This window comes from Arachis hypogaea, chromosome 16, assembly GCF_003086295.3.
Source record: "Arachis hypogaea cultivar Tifrunner chromosome 16, arahy.Tifrunner.gnm2.J5K5, whole genome shotgun sequence".
In the NCBI taxonomy this organism is placed as follows: Eukaryota; Viridiplantae; Streptophyta; class Magnoliopsida; order Fabales; family Fabaceae; genus Arachis; species Arachis hypogaea.
In genome coordinates this window covers 40,396,187-40,412,219 of record NC_092051.1, presented here as the reverse complement: position 1 = coordinate 40,412,219, position 16,033 = coordinate 40,396,187, and the positions used below count along the sequence as shown (strand labels likewise).

The 16,033-nt window shown below is 32.7% G+C and overlaps 1 protein-coding gene across 3 annotated transcripts; it reads right to left on the bottom strand.

Annotated features, from left to right (window-relative positions):
* Positions 1-4,906: 4,906 nt before the first annotated feature.
* On the bottom strand, positions 4,907-6,932 carry LOC112759157 (glycine-rich RNA-binding protein 2, mitochondrial). 3 transcript variants are annotated; one of them, XM_025807981.3, is made up of 5 exons: positions 6,552-6,932; positions 5,969-6,127; positions 5,797-5,865; positions 5,305-5,411; positions 4,907-5,220 (listed from the first exon to the last, which is right to left on the bottom strand). In XM_025807981.3, exons 2-5 carry the CDS (start codon positions 6,090-6,092, stop codon positions 5,068-5,070), a joined length of 453 nt encoding a protein of 150 aa, XP_025663766.1. In that variant the 5' UTR covers positions 6,093-6,127; positions 6,552-6,932; the 3' UTR covers positions 4,907-5,067. The 3 variants fall into 3 exon arrangements, with proteins under 3 accessions (XP_025663766.1, XP_025663765.1, XP_025663764.1); XM_025807980.3 differs by having other exon boundaries at positions 6,568-6,910; XM_025807979.3 differs by having other exon boundaries at positions 6,556-6,907.
* Between the last annotated feature and the right edge of the window lie 9,101 nt (positions 6,933-16,033).

Here is a 16,033-nt window from a genome sequence, read left to right as displayed (position 1 = left end):
ATTTTATAACCTTTTTCCGCCTTGCTTTATCATTGCATGTTTGAACCATGTCATCTTTTGCATCAAGCTTGCCTTATAACCTCTGTTTTGCAATCACACTCCTACCCTTATATATATATATATATGAGTGCTAAGGTTCTATGCTTTCTCCATAAAGTTTTAAAACCATGTAATAATTTCTATAATAAGCTAATTTTCAAGGAGGAAAATTTTTATAAGTGGGGTAGATGTAAGACCCCAAATTTTTGAAAATTAAATAGTAAGTTATTTTTAATTCATTATGTTTGTCAATATTTTTATTTCAAGAAAATTAATTTCCTAAAAATAATTAAATTATATTTTATGATACTTCAAGTTTAAAATATATTTGTATCTATAAAATTTTCTAAATAATTGAGTATTTTCATATTTAAAATTTAAAATTTTAATAATTGAAAATAATGAGAATTTTATTCCATTTAAATTGAATAATTGAAGGTTTTGATTAATTTTATGAATTTAAAAAAATTATTTATTTATTTCTAATTTTAAATTAGAGCACTTAATTAAATTTAATTTGTAAGTTAAAAAGATAAATAGTATTCTTAAAGTTAATTATATTGGATTAAATTTGGTTTTAAATTAATACTCTATCCAAACCCTAATTTCCAAATCAAAACACTAATTTCACCCTAATTCTCAAATTGGAATCCATAACCCTAAACCCCATTTTCCTTCCATCAGCAAACAAAAGCTCCACACATAAGCACCCATACTTCCATGAACGAAGAAGGAGAGAGATCCGAGAGGAAGAGAGGGAAGAGCGTCGCTGGAGGGGGCCTGGCACCGCCGCCGCCACTGTATTAAAGGAAGACCAGAACTGAGGGACGGAACCGCACGAGGAGAGGGAGGCGTAACCATTTCGTGGATCCATGTCGTCATCGCCATCGTCGTCGAGGTCTTCATTGTCGCCGTCCAGGAGGTTCGCGAACAGAGGGAAGACGCGTCGTTCTGCCCAGAGCCACCGCGGGAAGGATCACTGTTTAACGCCGCTGTGACTCCTGTCGCCGCCAGATCTGTCGCCGTCACCTCAAGATGTTGCCGCCGTCGAGCTTCGAGGAGAGAGAAGAAGCTCGCGGAGAAGGAGAAAATGCAATGGGACTCCGCTGCTGCTGCTTCCATGGGCCGTCGTTCTTCCGGCCGCTGTTGTGGTTGTAGCCGCCGTGCATGGTCGCCGGGAGCAGCGTTGACACCGCCGGAGTTCGCTGCTGGAGCTGCGGCTACTTCGTTCTAGGTTCCTTTCTTCGCAGTAAGTTGTTCTTGCCTTGAAACCATCGCCACTAGCATATAAGTATTTTGTTATGTTTGGTTAAAGATTCTGATATTTTGGTAACGTAGGGTTGGGTTTCGGTTGTTACATGTCGCACTTAGAGTTGCGGTTGCTGCTACGGATAGTGGGTGAAGCTGTGGTTGTGGCTACCGCTGTCGTGGGCCAAGAAAGAGGGGTTTTGATGCGCTGTATAGCTGCTGGGTTTCGACTAGTCGAGGTAGGAGTTTTTCTTAATACTTATTTTCTATTATGGAATTGTTATAAATAGATTTGATATAAAAAACATATTCTTATGATTATGTGGGTCTTATGGATGTGTTTGATTGCTTGATGAAATTATTCATTACTTGAGTGGTGTTTGGTTGTTGATTAAGATGAATTTGGAAATTTGATTTGATTGAATATTATGAAAAATGATTTTCTTGATTTTGGAGTTAATTTGATATTGAAAATGAATCAGTATTGGAATTTGTTTTTGTTGATTTATCAAAAATGATATTTGAGAATTGAAAATAGTTTGAGAATATTGGATTTGGTTTGCTGGATTTATCCAAAGTCATTTTTGAGAATTGAAAATGGTTTGAAATAATGAAATTAGTCTGATTTTAGAAATGATTTGAAAAGAGTTTGAGAAATGGTTTGTTGGGACCTTTGAAGGATGGCAAAGTTTGAATTTTAGAGGGAATGTTGCCGAAATTTCTATAAAAATTGAAAGTTTCGTTTGAAGTGATTATTTAGAAAGATTTATATTTTTAATTATTTTATAATTTGATTTTGAGTTATTAAGAAAAGGATTTCGTTTTGAATTTGATTTATTTAGAAAAGAATGAATTATGTTATGAATTTGAATTATTGATGAACGGAATAAGAGGTGTGATGAGAATGAGTGTGAGAATGAGGAATGATGATAATTGAAATTGAATGAAGAATGAGGAGGATTGATTTTAAAGTATGATTTTTGAATGAATTGAATGATATTGAGAATGGATTTGAAATTGAAATTAAATTTAATTGAGATACCTGGATAGTAACAAGGGTTGTGGTTCATCCCACTTGCTTTGGGTCAGTGATTGTGATGCCTAGGTAGTAGCAGCAGTAGTGGATTATTCCACTTGCTCCAGGTTGAGTTCTTAAACACCCGCCTGAGTAGTAGCAGCAGTTGTGGTTTATTCCACTTGCTCTGGGTTAAGCAAGTAGTAGTAAGAGGGTTGTGGCTCAGACCCACCTGCTCCGCGATGGGGTGTTTTTGTCCAAGGTTAACTACCAGGATATGTCCGGTTGGCTATATAACTGACAGATGATATCATCAGCCGTAGGACAGACATGCATCATGTGCATTTATATGCATTGTTTAGTTTGAATTTGTTTTTGTTTACCTAATTGCTTAACTGTTATTAACTGCTATTTGAGTTATTTGCTGTAACAAATATCTATACATGTGCTTTCCATGTTTGTTTTGTCTGTGTTTCCTCTGGTGTGGTATTTTTGAGATTGAGTATTGCTACTGAATTGATGAAAGTGTTGGTTGATTGCGTGATGGGTAGGAGATCGTGATTGGTTTCTGATTGAAGTTTAGTTAAATATGAAAAATCAAACTGGTTCAGCACAGACTTAATGAACCTATGCTTGGAACTGGTTGGTCATTTATACAGCCTAGGAAACTTTTTAAGATTTTCTTATACGAAAAGATAGATTTTGGACTTTGGTTAATTAACTTATTTCTTTCAAAATGGTTTTGGATTTTTTTTTTAAATGTTAAACCGTTGGTTTTCAAAAGATTCATAAGATAGCGATAATCACAGAGCTTGAAAACAGTTTTCTTTTTCTAAAATATTTTCTTATGACAATTCTGAAAATCCATGGTGAGACCATGTGGTGCGGAGTTTTTGATAAGTTCTTAGATACCTTATTTCTGTTTGTATACACATGTTATAGATTTTCCTCGCATATATTATTATAATTTTGTAAGAGGGATAGGAATTGTATGTTTTGTATCTATACTATATTTATAAGCTACTTATGTAAGAAGTTTTGTATATATGTATATGCTTGTTTGTTTTCAAGATAAAGTATTTTTCCGATTTTTTAAACAAAAAAAAACAACAATACGATTTCAAGTCAAAAGCTCATACTTTATTATTAACTATACATAAGTCATCATAATACTTCTCCCTGTCAAAGTGGCGCAGTCGAAAGCGTGACATTTTGATAGTAAGGATGTTATAGAAATTTCTAGAATTAGGTAACTGTTGAGATCGTAGTTTAAAGGATTTTTTATTTTGATTAGTACCATTTGCATCTAAATAATGGAGGGACAAATTACTATGAATGCATTATTCCTATTAGTGTCTTTAACTTTTTATTGAGCTTCTTAATGTATTCAATGTTAGTGCTTTTGATTTCATTTTAGAAAGGAATTATTTTATGCATTAAGAAAAAATTGTATTCACTGTGTTTATCTCTCTAAAATTATTTTTATATGAAAATTTTGACTTAGAAATTATTGAATTTAAATATTTAAAATTATATATTAAATTTTTAATAATTTTATTTAACTAAATCGGTTGAACCTGATTGAACTCCAGTCGAACCATTAAACCAGTAAATCAATTGTCTCACCAGTTTATTGATCGGTTTGGTTCTTGCAACCTTGACAAATACACTACACAGGACCGATTTCTCCATTTCTTTGATTTTCCTTCAATTCCAAGCTCAATGTTATATTCCAATTGCTCCAATCTATTCTCTAGCATCATCATTCTTCCTTCAATATCATTGTCATCTTCATGCCCAAAATGTTTAGAAATCATTTCATCTAACCAAACGAAATAGTTGCAGACTTTCAGTGAAGTCGCTCCATCTGCAATTGCCATTATTGTGAATACAACTTGTTAAAGCACACAAGAAGTTGAATATATCAATCGAAGATGGAAACACACTTACACGATAATAGGAACAACCGAGGAAAATCCTGTCTGTGTTCTTCAATGTCCCAAATCCTTGCATGATTGTATAAGTTCCACGCTTGCATTTAGGGTGTTGGAACTTGGCCTTCTTCTCCTCACTAGCATTACTACTCGAACACAACATAGTCTTCCATTACTACTCGAACACAACATAGTCTTCCTCTAGCCACAACGCGTGTGAGAGGTTGAAAATTGCTCTCAACCGATCATGATCACTGCTAGTGTTAGGGTTAAAAAAAAGAGTGGGATTTCACATCAAAATGCAAATGACTTTTACGCAGAACAACGTCGTTTTGCTGACTGTGTAGGGACTTAATAGTCCCAACGAATGGGCAACATTCCACGTAAGATGTGTCCAGACCATATCACACCTTAAACGTTATACCTCAACTTTTTCAAATGACTCTGAACGAAAACACCCGTGAAAGGGCTTATTTGTCTGACAAAATAGATGGACAGAGACCAATTTGACATTTTTTAAAGATTAGGAGATGGGTAGTCTAATTTTAAAAAGGACAGAGACCAAAAAAGATATTTCCTCTTTTTTAAAAGAACACTTTGGTGATCTCGAAATATATGCAAAACCCTTCTCGAAACATTTTTTAGAAGAATAAAAAATATTAATCAACACTTGCACACCGAACACAATTGCATTAGAAAGAAATGATCCATTAAAATAGCCGAAAAAACCATAAAAAAGAAATTTATAAACCCTAACATATCTTCTAGTTGCTAATTTACCACCTGAGGCTTGAGCAATCTTAATTTAAGTTTCAGACACAACCCTATGATCTAGAAGGCTGGATCACCATAACCACCACCTCCACCTCTACGGTAACTACCTCCCCCGTAACCGCCACCACCACCGAAACCTCCGCCACCACCCCGAGGTCCAGAAGGCCTATCATTTGCATAGCTCACCCTGATCACTCGACCATTTAGATCCTGAAGAAACAGTGCATATCAGTAAGGCAAACCATCTATTATGTCAAAGTTTGGTACGAACAAGAAAGCATTCCAAGTTCCAACCTGCCCATCCATTGCAGTGAGTGCTGAGCTTGCAGACTCGTCACTTGAGAAGTTGACAAATCCGAAACCTCTTGATCTTCCGGTGTCTCTATCAGTGACCACCCTTGCTGTAAACAAACAAAATCAGGAAAAAAAATATCATCTCAGTATTCCAAACCAGAACAGTATCAGGCATAGTACACGTGTAAAATCTCATCTCATCTTTATCAGAGTTTTAAGACTAACCAACCCAAGGAAACCCATTCATCTCACCATTTGCGGGATAGCTCCGCTCACTCATTCACTAGAAAAATCCAGAACTCTCGTAACAATTAAGCAAGTGATCAGAGATCCCCTGCCTGAATTGATTATAGCAAACATAATCGTAATGCATGTTAGGTTCCTAACGGAATATCTAACTGTCAATGAAGTGCTGTGATGATACCAAAGCAAACTGGAAAACACGTGACCAAATTTGTGCAATATAAATACCACAGGAGAAGGTGAACTCACCATCAACCACATCCCCAAAGCCAGAGAATGCATCCCGAAGAGACTGGTCATCAACTCCATATGAAAGGCCTAGAAATGCAAAATCCAGCATAAGTAATTAGGGTAAAAAAGAAATCAGTGAACAGATATGTAGTTTATCTTGATAACTACGTTTTCAACAATAGTTAAATACCCCCAATGAAAAGCCTGCTTGAGGACATGCAGCGAATATAATTGAGCATTGATGGAGCAGATGCTAATCTGCTTCCGGAAGCACTTTGTCTCAAGAAATTTCCAAGCTTGTTACACAATGCCATGATGATTTAACCAAGCTTCACGCCTTCAGTGTTCCCTAAACCACCATATAGACCCACTATTATTATTATCAATAATCACACTAGCTACAAGAACTGAATGAAAAATTATACCACTTTACCAGTTTTATTTATATATTATGATGACACACATAAGAACAAAACGCAAACACACAAATTTCATTTAACAGGTATGCCATCATATCATAGAGAACCATCTAATCAATAATCACACTTACTAAAACAACTGAATGGAAAATAATACCACGTTACCAGTTTAAACAAGACAGCAAAAAAGAGGGAAAAAATACATTTCAATTGTAAAATTAAGAATTTCCACAAACATTTAGCAGAGATAGAAAACTCAACAATATAACAGCAACTAAAGACTTGGTAAAAAGAAAACAATCAGTAAAAATTTAAAAAAAAAAAAAACTTGAAAATAATAAAGTATAAACACACTGACGCAAAACAATGCCTGATGATCTTGCTGGACGGCGACGAAGACGATTCTCCTCTGACGCGACGAAAAAGGCGACGCTTCTGCCTCTGACGATAATCCTCAGGCGCGCGACGACGGCTCTGCGCTGACCTTGAGAGTGAGAGGGGAAAGCAGTGACAGGGGAGGAGCTTGGCGGTGAGAGGGGAGGAGGGCGGCGGGCGGCGGACGGCGGTGAGAGGAGAGCGAGAGAGAATCTGTGAAAGGGTTTGAATTTTGCTGGTGCAGAGAATCTGAGAAGAGAGGTAGTGACGGCAGTTATATTTAGGGTTTCCCAAAACTATATATACATAGATTAGAGTACTAAAAGTCCAAAACTGACGAAAAATTACGAGGCTGAGAGTATTTATAATGCTTAGTTTTAATTTCATTTTATTTTAGATTTTACAAGGAGTCACATAAATATTTATGGAAATATATGTTATAAGATTTAATTTAAAATTTAATATAAAATTTATCATTTTAATTTTTTTATGTTTGGTCTTACTTTAATTTATATTTAAATTATTTTTAATAATTTTAATTAAATTTAAAAATTTAACTAAAATAAAAATTACTAAATTACTAAATTTTGAATTATATATCATAAATATTATACACTAAAAATCATTTGCAATAGAAAAATTAGAATTTTGGGAATATGAAAATTGAGGATTTTGTGTATTTAAATTGGGACAAAAATTAAAATTTTGTAAATAATTGAGAAAAGAATTTACGTTAAATTAATTCGGATCTATTTTTCTACCAAATTGATAAGAAGATAATAAAAAAATAGAGTAATAAAATTCAGGCTGAGTAAATTTAATTTATTTGAGTATATTTTAATTAGATTTTTGTTAAGTTTAATTATTATGTTGGTCCCTATAGTTTTATCAAATTATTTTTTTTTTTCTTTTCAATTAGATCTCTATACCATATCAGATTTTGTAACTAAGTTCGTACCGTGACAAAAATGTTGAAATTAATAAAATATTCTATTAAACTATATAGAATATTCAGTCAAGTGTTAGACATATTTGTTTTGTTTAATAGAATATTATGTTAATTCTAACATTTTTGTTACGGTAAGGACTTAATTACAAAATCTGAAATGGTATAGCGTATAGGGACTCAATTGAAAAGAAAAAAAAAAGTAGAGGAACCTAATTGAAAATTCAATAAAACTATAGGGACCGACATAGTAATTAAATCTTTTGTTACAACGTGAATTTAATGGAAGTTTAATGGATTATATAAGGCGGCATCATTTCACTCATCTTTTTTCAAAAGGATATGGTATTTTCTTACTGATATCAGTATCATTTCAAAGATGATATCCAATACAAATTTCAATTTTAAATCATTTCATTTTATTTAATGTAGAAGTCAAAAGTGACACCCAAAATTAATTTCATTAGAGTTCACTCTTAAATTCTAACCCTATCACATTCTCGTTCTCCAATCCTATTTACCACCCCCAATTTCTCAATCTCTCTTTGATTACCAGACTCCGGTGAATGGATTTGTAGCCGACGAGTGCGATGTTGCGTGGCGGTTCCAGAACAAAAGGAGGAAGTCGTGGTGGAAGGAAGTATTGCAACTTCTGGCTGATGGCATTCAAATACCAATGCACGGTGGAACCCTCACCCCATTCCACTCCTTCAATGTTGCCGCCACAATCTTTGATTTTGCTTCCTCTGGTGGTTCTTTATCTTCATTCCCATGAGGTCGCGGTACTCTATCGTCGAGACCTTGTGCAGCGCTGGGAAGTCAGAGGCTAAAGCAGGGTGTTCTGGCGGTGTCGGAATCGGCGGGAGAGCAGAAGATGTTGCTAACAAGGAACAGGATGATGCCGATGAGGTGGTCGCGAAAGGTGCCGACGGCAAAGATGACAACAGAGATTTCATAGCTGTCGCTAGCAAGGAACTTGGCATTCCAGGTAGGGTTGTGGCTGCCGACCTTGTCGACTCGGGTTCGAGCTTGGTGGAGGAGTCGATCCATGTGAGGGCATAGGTTTGGAGCCTCCGCATGGAGACAGATCAAGTTGATCTCCAATATTTTCTCCTACATCTTCGTCGACGACGCCATTCTCTCTCTCTACAATCTTACTACACCGCCATCTTTCATTCTTTTCAGTATTATTTAGATTTTGAGCATCTGAAGGAGGTAGTTTCCATTGTGGAAGAAGGTGAAGAGGATTGGAGAATGGGAATGTGATAGGGTTAGAATTTGAGAGTGATTATGTTAGGATAGAAGGGTAATTTAAAAATTTTTATTAGTTTTTTAGGGTTTGGATAAATTTGTCTATCCAACCGCATTTTTTATGGTTACAATTAGTTTTAATTTTTTTATGTTCAGATTTGTCAGCGTCATAATCTTTCATAATTAGTTTTGGCACTTTAGTGTATGTGCGTGTATATATATACACGGATATTATACGGGTACCTATGATGCACGGATATAGGACAGGACATCTAGGACATGACACAACATGGAACACACAAATTTTAAAATCTTATAAGACTCAGAGACACAATATTATATAATATAAAGTATTTTTAGATGAATTACAATAATATTTTGATATTTTATTGATATTAGAATATAAAATAATTTTTTAACTATTTTTAATATTTTTTTAATTATATAAAGTATTTAAGATATTTTTGTTTTAATAAATAATAATATATATTATTTCTAAACTCATTTCGAGAATACATGTTAATAATAAAACTGGACACTCTAACATGTGATGGTATTTAAGTGTGTCCAACTATATCAGAAAAGAATTTTCTATTTTTTATTAATACGTGGTTAGACACAGCAGACACGCATATCAGACGAATATCGATGAGTGTTGTATCCAAAATATGTCTGACACGCGGATAAAGCAACATGACAAATTAAATATTCGTAATTACAATCTACAAACCCTAATCTCAACCTCCTAATCTGAAACTCCTACCATCACCCTAATGTCTCACTTTAATCTTAGCCATTGTTAAGTGCCACCACCATCTCTTACCTTACCTTCTCCTATGGCATAGTTCTTTAACAATAACATTCAATTCTTTAAAAAAATACACAAAAATTAGATCTAGAATGAGAAAGAGAACAAGATTTAGAAGGAGGGAAGGAATGACAAATCTAGATAAGGCAGAGATCAAGAGAAAGAGAAAGAGATCTATTACTTCATCTTCCTTTTGCCACTTCTTTGTCCTTCTTTATTTTTTTCATCCATTTCACCATCTGGCATCTTGGAACCCTCCCTCTTCTACTTATGCCATGGCTTTTCTGGCTCTCGTGTTCTAGTTCTCACTAGCAATTTCAGCTTTTTTTTATTGGTGTCTCTACATGCATTGTCAATGTTATTGTTATTAGTATTTTGAAGTTGGCTTCTCTGTCACTTCTACTATCTCCGTTATTTTTCTCTACTACACAAATTCCTTCTACTTTTGTATCTCTATTTCATTCTTGATTTTAAGTTATTAATTTTTTTCATACCTTGGTATATTTACTACATTCTTCTGTTGTAATTGAGAGAGGGCTCCAATTTCTTATTTTTTTTTAATTAAATGCGCTTTGTATATGAAAGAATTTTGAGAGTGATGAAAGATTAATGAGAGGTAGGAAAGTAAAACAAATATGAGAAATTACCATCTCATAAAAGCTGTTAGTCAATTCAGCATTTTTCGTCTACAGAAAGGGAATCACTTGATAAATGATCATTTTTGTCATGTTTAACTATCTTTAAAGGGTTTTTGTTGTTTCCACTTTTCACGATTATTTTGTTATCGACAAAATATTTTGGATATTCTTTTGGCATTTGAATCTATTTTTTTAAAAGTACTAATTTTTAACTGACGTGACACATATGATTAAGAATGATGTGTATTTATGTAAATATCCAATTCTTTTATTGGTTTAGTTTTTTTCTCTTTAATAGCACCATTGGATATTTGAGAAAAATTTAAAAAGTTTAAATATTTATCAATTTTGTTCCAATATGGGTCTATCGATTAATGCTTAATAAAACTCCACAAAGTTCACTCATTAGCTACAAACACTTTTTGAGGAATTCATAGCTGTAAAAAGTCCAATATAGTAACCCCAAAACTCTTCGTATTCGACCTGTCTCAAGAACTAGGTTAGATCTTGTTAGCCAAAATGAGTCCTCTAACCCGTTATCTAACCCGACTAGGGGAGCATCCTGGAAGCTCCCTACTCGCAAGAAAATCACATGCACTAAATGGGATCCAACTGCCCATTATATGACGAAATGCACCAACAAGGGGAATAACTGTCACAAAACCTACTTTATAACACCCATTATCAGCTCTTAAACTTATTTATAAATACTCCTTCAGGTAACTTTTCATTTCAACTTACACACATTCTACTAAAATACCTACTGACTTTAGCATTAGAATCTCTTGTAAGTACTTCCCAACTATCATCTCAAGAGCATTCCAGGACCTTTGGACCATCCTCATGTTAGGCCCAATCTCTCTCACTAATTCAATTAAGCACATCGAAATATTGGTGTCGTTTTGGAAACCCAACGATCACTCTCAAAAAATGACAGACAACCATCATAGCGACAGTCACACAGTTAGTAATTCAGAGTCTCACACTCGAACCAGGAGACAAGACCGCTGTGCTCCCTCATTCTAACGGCCACCTCTGATTCCTTATAGGGGACCTTCCAAATCCACATGAAACTACCACAATGGGAGCCATTTGAGCATAACACCATGGAAAGAATGGACCTAGTGCATGGCCATTGTAACACCCTATTACATTAAGTTTCACCCTATAGCCGTGAAGCAAAGGCGATAAAGCATCACGACAGTTCTAAAGTTCCATACAATAGTATATAATCAAGAAATAGTATAACTAGAAGCCCAATGAAAGAAACAAATGATCAAAGAACTTAGAATAGAGATACTGATAAACCCTAATTTTAGGTTTTATCTTGTGTTGAATTTGGAGGGTTTCATCAATTCTTTTTACACTTATTCATATAAATTGCATGCTTTTATGATTTTTTTCTAATTGTGTCTTATAGTTCAAAACATGCTTCTTAGACCAGAAAAAATGCTAATTTTTAATCCTCTTCTATTACCATTCGATGCCGTGATGCGTTTGTTAAGTGATTTCAGGATCTATAGGACGAGAATGGCTTAGAGGATGGAAAGGAAGCATATAAAAGTGAAAGGAACATGAAGAATAGAAGTTTTGAAAAGCTGGTTCTCGCGCGTACATGTGACATTTGCAAAGTTCGACTGACACGTACGCGTGGCTCGCGCGTATGCGTAACATGCAGCGCATGATCTCATTAGAATTGCACGTGTCAGCGATTTCTGGACCTTTCTTGGGCCCAATTCAAGCGAATTCTGAAGGGAGAAAGGCCAAGAATTGGAGGGGGAAGGAAGGCAACCAAGCATACACACATAAGGACTTAATTTAGCTAATTTTGGTTCTTAGTTCTTCTAGAGGGAGAAACTCTTACTTCTCTCTATGTTTTAGTGCTCTTTGATTGTCTTTTGCTTTAATTTCTGAATTGAAGCTTGTTAATTCTAGTTTTATTGTCTTAATTTTAGTTTCTCTAGTTCTAATTTTACTTAATTATTTTGCTAGTGTTATGTTCTTTTTCTTAGTTTTCTCTTATTTCTCATTTTGTGAACCTTGTTAATTTTGAATTCTCATTAATACATTGAGGTTTTTATATGTTATAGTTTTAGTTGAGTTGCTATTGTTGATAATTGTTAGTTGGTAATTTTAATTTCTATTTACTTTTGCAATTTAGTTATGTCTTTGACTATTGCACATCAAGTGTTTGACAAAATATTTTCATTAGTTATGGAGTAGTTTCTTATACTCTTGGCTTAGGCTAAGAGAATTAAGTGACCTTGAGTCATTGGGTCTAATTGGAATGATAATTTAGGAACCCTTGTTGGTCAATTTGATACTCATTAACACTAGTCTACTACTAAGTTAATTAGTAGCTAGGTTGGGACTTATGGATTGATATTGATCAAGTCTATTTGACATACTTCAAACATAGAAGTAGACTTGATGGGGTTGGTCCCTTATAATTGTCAATATATGGTTATTAGACAAGGATAGTGATCTCAATTCCTATGCCTTAACCAAGAGTTCTTTTGCAATTCATATTTGAAAACCCAAAATCTAATTACTCAATTCTTGATTTAGTTAGTTTTAGTTATTTAATTAGTTCTAGAATAGAATTAGATTCATACATTGTCTTGTTAGATTGCCAATTATTTAGATATTGCTTTAATTGCCTTGATTAATATTATGTAATTAATAAAACATAAACATTAATATTTTATTAAGCATTATTTATATACATTATACTTAAAATTCAAATGCATAGGAAATAAAATTTAACAAAAAAATTTTTATATTATTTTATGACATAAGTACTTAGAAAAACAATAAACTCGAATATTAAACTTTTTCATCGTTGATTAAATGACTAATATTTTATTTAGGATTCTCAAAGAAATCAGATATTTCATAATGAGTGGTGTAATTTTTAGCAACATCTTTTGAAACAAAATTTGTCTCCTTTTCTTTGTCATTTTTCTTTAAAAATTCTTGATAAAGATCAATTAAGTGCCTTAGGGTACGACAGGTATGTGACCAATGGCCTTTTCCACTACAACGAAAATATTTATCCCACATCTAGTGAAATTGCTTCTTGGAAAATTTTTCTTCTTACCAAAGTTTTATTATTTACCTCTTCTACGATTATGATTTATCGTATTTGCTTCAAAAATGGGGCAGTCCCAGCTGAGAACGCTTCATAATTTCTTAAGAGCAATTCATTATTTTATTCAGCAACAAAAAGGTAAGAAATTATATCGAAATATTTTTTAAATTATTTTTCTCAATACTGCTGTTGCAGGAGCACATTCAAGGTATGGAAGGTCGAGAAAATTTTTTCTATGTTATTATTAATTATCTTTTTCCCACATAATTTCATTTGTGAGGTCATTCAAAATATTGCTGAATTCTATTTATTTATGGATTTAAAATCCTGTAAACACAAATGTGTCCATTCATATCGGGCATGAGAAAATATCACTATCTTTTGATGACTATACCTTTCTTTAATGTTCTTCCATATGTATTTAGAATATTTTAATGTGAGATATTCGTTTTTCAATCCTTCATCATTGACGAAGAAAGATCATGACTTTAGTTTTATCCTTTTGAAATGCTTTATTGTCAGCATTAATGGTATCTCCAAGATCCATTAAATCAAGATAAATTTCAGTATCTAATATCTATAATAAGTAATTCTCTCCATATATATTAAGAGTATTAAATTTAAGATGAGAAAATTTTGACATAATAATATAAATTTATTAGATATGTCTTTCTGAATTTTGTTCAAAACTTTATGCTGATAAAGTGGTGTAAAATAAAAAATAGGAAAGAAAAATAGATATAAAATAAAAAAGTGTAAAAAACTCTAGTATTAATATTCTCTAATATAAGTATTTCAATATAATTGAGATAATTCATATGTTTCTTAATAATATATTCACTCTTTCATGCATATGTTATTCTTGAGAGTACAAATATATGTTTTCTTATATTATGTTGTGGATCATACCATATGACTCTATGACCCTATTTATACGTGTACAAATTTACCTTTTTCCTATTTTCATTAAACTTGAGTCTTCCATGAGAATCTTAGGGATCTCCATTGTTTGGTTTTAATTTTATTTCATTTTGGGCCCAAACAATACCGCATAAGTATTTGTGAAATCATATATTATAAAAAAATAATTTAAAATTCAATGTGAAATTATCACTCCAATACTTGGTTTCATTTCAATTTAACGTTACATAACAATATTACAATGTTCGGTTAATGGATTTAATAGATATACAAATGGTAACATTTTACTAGTTTTTCTTTAAAATGATATGATATTTTTTTACTGATACTAATATCATTTCAAAGATTGTATTCAATGCAAGTTTTAATTTCAAATCAGTTTAGTTACCGTAAAAGTCAAAACTAATACCCAAAAAATATCCTATTGAAGTTGCTCTTATGCCGCTCATTCTTTGAAGACTTGTGCTTCCCAAGTTTCATTGAATGGTTGAAAGGGTCATGGCCAATTTAACGATGGGCATCCATATCATAACACTTCAAACTCTTCATCGCTTTTACTATTATAACCTATCCAATCTATATTGGGTTTTGAAAAATCAACATCATGGATTTTTTCGAACTCAACATACAACTCAATAATGAGGCTTGTTCTCTAGTTTAATGGTAGGTAGAAAATATTTCTTACTTACTAGCTTCATCAACCACATGTATTATTTGAAATTAAACAAAACCATCAAATACTAGCACAAACTACCTATACAATATTTGTCACTATCTTCAACACTTGATGAGCTATATTTTGAAAAAGTACACTTTTAAACAATAATAACAGATAGATTCTCATATAAAAAACTCACATCCTCATATATATTAGGTAAAATCTGACCATTGTAATATATTTTTAAACTAACATAACCTTCCATTCTATACTCATCACACTCACTCAAAGTTTTTCACTTCATATACAGAATAAAACTCTTAAAAGGAAGAACAACTCCAAAATTTTTCACTTCAAATGCAGAATAAAGCTCTCAAAATGAAGAACAACTCCACTTCTGCGTTTCACCACAAGACAACACAACACTTATTTTATAGTTGATTTTATATTTTTTAATTCCTACTAGCACAAAATGTTGCTGGTATTTTTACAAAATGTTGTCGACTTTTTTATTTTTCTGCAACGCGTTAATGGTGTTTTGACCAGATTATATTTTAAAAACATGCCGAATATCAAAACATCAACGGCGCTTTAAATTTTTTAATTAGAAAAAATTAAAATATTGGGGCAGTGCCATTTTGTGAATCAAACTTTGTTTTTATTTTTTTAATCAAAACGCAGGCATCATTTTGTATTTAAAGAATTAAAAAATATTGACATTTTGTGTCTTTCAAAAGGTGAAAATTGTCCATAGCAACGTAAAACTCACTTACACAAAAATAACGAAGCATATCACACAATTTATTACAATATAAAAGAAATGAGCTTAAATTGTCACTTTCCATTTAATGATTATATATACTACATGTATAAAAAAAATACAAATTTATAGGAAAAAATAAAATCTCTTCTTAATTATCTTTTTTTAAAAAATTTATTATTTGTAAGGAGTTTTTGTGTAATTTAACGAAGAATTAACTAAAAAACATTCAAATACAAATTCCACCAAAAATACAATTGAATGGAGTCAAAGAAAATCGATACAATAATAATATACAAAGAATTGTTAGTTGTTAAAGCACTTCTCTTGCCAAAATGCTTGAAGGATATGAAGGAATAATAATTAGTTAGTTATTGTGAGTGATTCT

Bases quoted from the DNA above. Each gene is read 5' to 3' on its own strand.
- LOC112759157 (XM_025807981.3), bottom strand. From the start codon at position 6,092: ATGGCATTGTGTAACAAGCTTGGAAATTTCTTGAGACAAAGTGCTTCC. The intron at 5,866-5,968 runs GTATTTAACTAT...TTGCATTTCTAG, and splicing joins AAGCAGGCTTTTCATTGGGG to GCCTTTCATATGGAGTTGAT. The intron at 5,221-5,304 runs GTTGGAACTTGG...CTGTTTCTTCAG, and splicing joins TCACTGCAATGGATGGGCAG to GATCTAAATGGTCGAGTGAT.